General features: G+C 37.2%; 1 protein-coding gene across 1 annotated transcript; it reads left to right on the forward strand.

Annotated features, from left to right (window-relative positions):
* The first annotated feature begins 3,803 nt into the window (after window positions 1-3,803).
* LOC127810440 (G-type lectin S-receptor-like serine/threonine-protein kinase LECRK3) lies at window positions 3,804-6,473 on the forward strand. The gene has a single exon (XM_052349932.1). It carries the CDS (start codon window positions 3,894-3,896, stop codon window positions 6,315-6,317), a length of 2,424 nt encoding a protein of 807 aa, XP_052205892.1. The 5' UTR covers window positions 3,804-3,893; the 3' UTR covers window positions 6,318-6,473.
* Window positions 6,474-7,697: the final 1,224 nt, after the last annotated feature.

Raw genomic sequence — 7,697 nt, forward strand, 5'->3', positions numbered from 1 at the left:
AAATATATACCACAACACACTAAGAAGGGAAAAGTCCACTTTGGCACGATTGTTGTTTGGGTTGATCGTTCAAGTCGAACGGAGAAATCCAACCATTTGGGAGGGAGTATTTGAGGGTATTTGACTGTGAGGACTAAGAAGGGAATAGTCCATTTTCGCACGATTGTTGTTTGGGTTGATCGTTCAAGTTGAATGGATAAGTTTGACCATTTGGGAGAGAGTATTTGAGGGTATTTGATTGTGAGGATATTTTGATCTTTGAATATTTCACAAGGACAAATTAATCTTTTTTATTTTTTATTATCTTTTCAATAACTTTATGCGTACAAATAACATGGTAATACAATATGAAGAATACTATTGATATATTTTTGTGTATATTTTAGTCTATATAAATATGTATTAATGACAAAAATATTTTTTATAAAATATAAAATATTTTGATTATAATATTTTTTCTATAATTTAAAATGTACAAAAATAATGTACCTATGATTAGACATGGCCACGGTTCATGAACCGCCGGTTCCAGTTCATGAACCACCGGTTCCGGTTCAAGAAATCTTTGAACTTGAACCGAACCGCCCAAGGGCGGTTTGGGACGGTTCGGTTCCGGTTCCGGTTCGTGCCGGTTCGGTTAACGGTTTGGACCGGTTCGGTCAACGATTTGAGCCGGTTCGGTCAACGGTTCCGATTCCGGTTCAAACCGAATTTTTTTAATTTTTTTAAATATTGTTGTATTCAATTTTGGTCCTTGTTCCGTTGTTCGGTTCGGTTTGGTTTCGATTTTTAATTGTTAAATGTAATTGTAAATATAAATATTCTCAACCATATTTTTAATAAAAAAACACTACTAAAAATTGAAGAAATATAAGTAATAATTTCATTAAAAATAATTAAAACAACTAAACAAGTATGTAATACAAGTAATTAATTTTTACAAATGTGAAAAATAAAAAATAAAAAATAGAATTAGACTTAATTTCATTAAAAAATAATTACAACAAAAATGTAATACAAGTAATTAATTTTTACAAATGTGAAAAAAAATAAAATATGGACTTGGATGAGTTGGATCCTACGCATCTTCATTGGAGTCGGAAGTCGCCGTTGTTGAACTATCATTAATCCATTCGTCAGATGATGATGAATGGATAAATTCTTCTTGACATCGCATGTTAGCTCTTTCCCAATCATCGAGGCAAACTTGAGCTTCCAATGATTCTGGAGCCAATCTTGATCTTCTTTCGTCCAAAATGTTGCCTCCACTACTGAATGTTTGTTCAACGGCTACAGTTGAAGCTGGAACTGCAAGAAGTTGACTTGCAATAATTGCAAGAGTTGGAAATGTCTCCTTGTGCCTTTTCCACCACTCCAAAATTTCAAAATTTAAACCTGTATCATTACCAAACTCAAAAACTGTGGTTAGATAAGTTTCGAGCTCCAAATGTGAGCTCGATCTAGGTTTTTTCCTCCTTTGATCTAAAAATTTATGACCCCATTTCATTGGTTGGGAGGAAGAGGAATGCGAAGCCATGGATGGAAATGATTCTTCACTACTAGGAGCAATAACATATGCTTCATATAATTGATTGCATAAAGTTCTAACCTTAGAAATTATAATATTCACATCAATTTCTTCATTATTTTCTAATCCTAACAACGAATAATAGTTAGACAAACATTCAATTAAACCATCAAATTTACACCTATGATCAAATACCATAGTAACAAGAGAAATTTTAGGAATAAATTGATAATAACGAAACCATTTTTCTCTCATTTCTAAAACAGCATGACAAATTTCTTCAACATTAATTCATTCCATTAATACACCGGCCACATTCATTGCTTCTATTAAAAATTGATGTGAAGTTGGTTTATAAACACTACTAAGTGTATGAGTAGCATCATTAAAAATTCGTAAAATATTCAAAATTGAACTACAAACATTCCACATAGTTGGAAAAATAGGATATTGTGGAATATAATTTGCTGCAAAAGAACACAATAAATCTTTATATTCAAAAGATTGATTAAGTAATTTAAAAGTTGAGTTCCAACGAGTAGGGACATCTTTTGAAAAACGTTTTGGGGTTTGACCATTGGAGGTGCAAAAATGTGCCCATGCTTTTGCAGTTCGAGGGTGTACCCAAATATAAGAAATAACATTTCTAATTGGATCTAAATAAGAATTAAGTGACTTAATGCCATCTTGAACACATAAATTTAAAACATGGCATGCACATCTAACATGAAAAAATCTTCCACCAAAATTTGGTTGGCAAATTCTTTTCAATTCATTAATAGAAGCAGTATTAGCCAATGCATTATCAAAAGAAATTGAAAAAATTCTATTAACTAATCTATATTCTTGTAAAATTTGTTGAATTAATCTACAAATATTTTCAGCATTATGACTTTCATCAAAACATCGATACGCAAGAATTCTTTTTTGTAAAACATAATTTTCATCAACCCAATGACAAGTAATACCCATATATGAATGAGTTTGCCAATGATCACTCCAAATATCACTACAAATAGAAACATTAATATTATTGTTTTGAAAATATGTTATCAATTCAATTTTTGAGTTTTTAAACAATTTTAACAAATTCCTTTTCAAAGTATTTCTAGGAATTGATTTAAAACTAGGATTAATAAAGTTTTGACAAAATCGAGTAAAACCTAATTTTTCACCAAAACTAAAAGATAAATGATCAATTGCTACCATTTCAGCTAAACCAGACCTACAATTAGCTTCATTATAATGAAATAATTGAAGAGAGTTTGAAGAGGTAGCAAACCCGGATATTTGTGTTTGATCGCGGCTCAATCCAACCTTGAGCGGGTGCTTTGTTTGCAAATGTCGGGCGAAAGTACCATATCCACCTCCTTGCTTGAATTTGTATACCTGATTACAATAATTACAAGATACATCAAATTTACCATCTTCTTTTGGTGTTTTCTTGAAATGAATATTAAAAATATCAGAAGTAGAAATTTTTCCACCTCCCTTTTGTTGAGTTTCACTCTCTTGTGTTTGAAAATTTTGAGCTTCAAACTCAACATTTTCAAAATTTCTACCTTCACTTGCCATTTTTTTGAAAAAAGTATGATAATAAAAAAATATAATAATGAGGAAATAATATAGTAACAAGTAATAAATAATTAACAATATAATTGAATAAATTGATAAATAACAAAATGAGAAGATTGAAGAAATTGAAATTGAAATATTAAATGAGAGACAAAATTGAGAGAATAATAGCTTGAGACTTGAGAGAGAGAGAGAGAGAGAGAGAGAAAGTGTGAAAAATGAGTGGGGGAGGGAGGGGTATATATAGATAGGAATTATAAAATTAAAAAAAAAATTAATAAAATTGGCAGCCAACGGTCCAATTTTGGACCGTTGGGGGGGGGGGGCACGGGGGGTTTGGACCGTTGGGGGGGGGCACGGGGGGGTTGTTCCGGTTCCGCGGAATCGGAACCGCGGAACCGGAACCGGCGGTTCCAATTCCCCGGAACCTTAAACCGGAACCGGACCGAATTTTGCCGGTTCAGTCCGGTTCCAGTTTTGGTTCCAGTTCGGCCGGTTCCGGATCCAGTTCTGACCGGTCCGATTCCGATTCGAACCGCCGGTCCGATTCAATTTTGGCCATATCTACCTATGATTGATACAATATATACAAAACCTCAAATGGACGGCACTGCCTTTATGGCCACCTACTTTTTAGAAAGTTTTTTCTATTAACAGGGAGAGAGAGAGAGAGAGAGAGGGACAGGGACAGCACTGACCCTTCTCAGAGAGGGAGAGAATTTTCTGAGAAATTGTTGGCAAACAGCCAGGGCCTTGGCCATGAGTTGACGGTCAATTCTTGGGGTGTGAGATGTTTCTATTTATTCCTCGAAAAGCTTGCCAAAACTTAAAAACTTCCATGGCTGCACCCACTTTCATCTTTCTCATTGTATCTGCGATATGGAATGTAGCAGCGGCTGAAACAGGAGGAGGAGGGCCTCGTAATATAAGCAGAGGCTCTTCTCTCACGCCCACCCGCAGCTCCTCCTCGTGGCTCTCCCCCTCCGGTCTCTATGCCTTCGGATTCTACCACCAAGGCAACGTTGGGTATGCCGTCGGAGTCTTTGTGGCCGGAATTCCGGACAAGACGGTGGTGTGGACTGCAAACAGGGATAATCCGCCACCGGCTACCACCAATCTCACCCTTCAGCTCACTGCTGATGGCAGGCTCATACTGCAGTCCCCGCAAGGGCAGGGCATCCCCATTGTTGAAACTTCGGAGAACATTTCTTCGGCTTCCATGCTCGACACCGGCAATTTTGTGCTCTATAACTCCGAGCAGGGGATAATCTGGCAGAGTTTTGACTACCCAACTGATACAATTCTACCCGATCAGACCCTCTCAGCAAACCAAGAGCTGGTCTCCGCCGCTTCGGAAACTGATCACGCGTCGGGGATTTTCAGGCTCAAGATGCAAAGTGACGGGAATCTTGTCCAGTACCCAGTGAATACTCCAGACACGGAACCATTCGCATACTGGGCATCCAACACAGGTGGAATGGGGAATCAGGTCACTCTAAATCTCGACAATAGTGGCCACCTCTATTTGTTCAACTCAAATATCACCCTAATCAACATAACCGAAGGAAAACCTTCAAAGGAAGATACGATTTTCATGATGAGACTTGATTCAGATGGCATCTTCAAAGTGTATTCACACAGCTTGGAGGGGGACGGTAACTGGTCAGTTCTGGGGCAATCTACAACTGATAAGTGTGTTCCGAAGGGTGTCTGCAGTCTAAATGGATTTTGTGTCCTAAATGACGACAAAGCCACCTGTAGATGCCTCCCAGGATTTGATTTTGTTGACCCGCGCAATAGCACTTATGGGTGTGTGAGGAATTTCATTGCGCAAAGCTGCAAAGACGAGCATCGGAGCACTGAGAATGATATGAAGGTTGTGGAGAATGTCAAGTGGGGAGGTGAAGATGTTTCCTACTTGGAGCTATCGTCAGTGACAAAGGAAGAGTGTAAAGAAGCCTGCCTCAAGGACTGTAACTGCGAAGCCACCGTGTTTGACAACGGCAAGTGCAGCAAGCAAAGGCTTCCTTTCAAATACGGGAGAAGATCGTTGGAAAATAGCAACACTGCTACTTACGTCAAGGTGAGCACATCTGATCGACCAGTGATCCTCAATAAAGATCCTGAGAAAGAAATCAAGAAAGAGACGAGAATGGACATTCTAATCATTGGTGTTTCGCTTGCTGGGCTTGCCTTGGTGGTTGTGATAATTTCTGGAGTTGTCATTTACAGAAACCGCATCTGGGTGCATAGAATGATCTCTGAGAAAGCGAATTATGAATTGGGTGACGATGTGTGTCTACGCGCTTTTACTTTCTTTGAAATGGAGCAGATTACGAATGGATTCAAGCATGAGCTGGGTAGAGGATCTTCAGCAACGGTTTTCAAAGGGATCATTCCATACACCCAAAAGGTTGTGGCTGTGAAGAGACTAGAGAACATGCCAACGGAGGGTGAACGAGAATTTCATACGGAGGTCAAGGTGATTGGCAGAACTCATCACCGGAACCTTGTTCGTCTAATTGGGTATTGCATTGAAGGAGCAAATAGGCTTCTTGTGTATGACTATATGATCAATGGATCACTTGCAAGTCTTCTCTTCACAGCTAGAAACCGGCTAAATTGGGACGAAAGGATTGGGATTGCTCTTGACATTGCCAGAGGCATCCTCTACCTCCACGAAGAGTGCGAGACACAAATAATCCATTGTGACATAAAGCCTCATAACATACTCATGGACGAGAACATGATCGCTAGAATCAGTGACTTTGGATTGGCAAAGCTTTTGAAGCCTGACCAAACTAAAACCTTTACCGGGATAAGAGGGACAAAGGGGTATGTGGCACCAGAGTGGCATCGAAAACGCCCTGTGACAGTCAAAGCAGATGTCTATAGCTTTGGAGTTGTGTTGTTAGAGATCATATGCTGTCGATGTTGCTTAGATTGGAGCCTCCCGGAGGAAGAGGCGGTGCTTGAGGACTGGGTGTACGAGTGTTTTGAGGCCGGGGAGTTGGGAAAACTGATTGGTGATGAAGAGATTGACAAGAGAAAACTGGAGAGAATGGTTAAAGCGGGGCTTTGGTGCGTACAGGATGAACCATCACTGCGCCCTTCAATGAAGAAAATTGTGTTAATGCTTGAAGGGACTGTGGACATCCCTACACCTCCAAATCCTACTTCCTTCTTGAGTACCAATTACCGCTATATTATCTAAGTTGTTGTTTTATAACCCTTATTAATTGTAATGGTCCTTGTACTTGAGGAAATAAATTGGTCAATAATTGTTTACAAGGTTTAAGGTAGATTGTATTTGATCATGAATTAATTGTTTTGAGATTGGGATGAGAATGGTATTGAAATAACTGGAGTTACCAAGCAAAATGTGTGATGTGGGGGAAAGTTGTGGATTAATAAAAGATTGTCACGCGATTAAAATGATGTCTAAGAAGTTCATATGGTCTTGATAGCTAAGAGTTTGGGTGAAATCCTGGATAGAGTAGCTAACAGTTTGGGTGAAATCATTAATAGAGATTCGCCTTAGAGTACAAATGTAATATTTGGAAAATTTAAAAAATTTTGGATATTAAAAATTATTTTTAAATTGATTGAAGTTAGAAGAGGTTTAGTAATAATGTTACTAAAAAGGACCTAAGCTTAATTTATTAAAATTGCATAAATAGGCCTTCTTTACTAAGTTAAGCAACCATCGATCTTTGAGCACAAAATTCTATCAAACTAAATCAAATTAGGTCAAACTCAATATTAGACTTTGTAGATAATATTAAGATGAAGTTGTGGAGCCCAAATTCAATGGAAAACGTTAAGTAGATTGAAAGTTATTCAAACTCGAAATTAGTTGAAACACATAACAAATTGATCAAGTAGTCTATTTTAAACCCGAATACAATCCAAACAGGTTAGAGTTAAGATGAATCAAAAGAGGGTCGTTGAAGTAACTATAACCAAGAACACAATGATGTCCCTATATTGCATTATAAACTATCTTATAGAATATAATGTTGGTTTATAAACTTGTTTCTAAGCCCAAATAATTTGAAGAAGTCCAACCCAACTACTTAGAGGCCCAGCTCAAGGAAGCTTCTAAAAGATAATCATGTAATGAATTATTGCTGATGAGCTGGTTATTAGATAATGAAAAGAAAACTAAGTGGGTTATATAACACCCCAAATTTTTCGGGCATGTTATAACTTAGGATTTCAAGAATTCTTCTTTTTTTTTTTTTTCACACCACAACCACTAATATATATACAATTCCAAAAAATCTTAATTTCATATTCTCATCTTATCAAACCCAATAATTATATAGCTAAAACAGGTGTTATAATTACAAATGCGGAAGCTAGATCGAACTTGATATGGTACGTAACCATCAAACTTTATTTATCATATGAGAAACAGTTCAAGACGTTTACAAAACGAATTACATAATTATCATCTCTCGAAACGATAACTAAATGTCTCAAACATAACCAAAACATACTAAGGTTTACATAGGTTCGTACATAATCAAAGACATGCTAAACATACTAACATGGCAAAATAAGCTTATTCTTCAGCTATCTCCTTTCCCTT

The sequence above is a fragment of the Diospyros lotus genome, chromosome 1 (assembly GCF_014633365.1).
Source record: "Diospyros lotus cultivar Yz01 chromosome 1, ASM1463336v1, whole genome shotgun sequence".
In the NCBI taxonomy this organism is placed as follows: domain Eukaryota; kingdom Viridiplantae; phylum Streptophyta; class Magnoliopsida; order Ericales; family Ebenaceae; genus Diospyros; species Diospyros lotus.

What these genes read in the sequence shown, in the direction of transcription:
- LOC127810440 (XM_052349932.1), top strand. Translation starts at nt 3,894, where the DNA reads ATGTTTCTATTTATTCCTCGAAAAGCTTGCCAAAACTTAAAAACTTCC.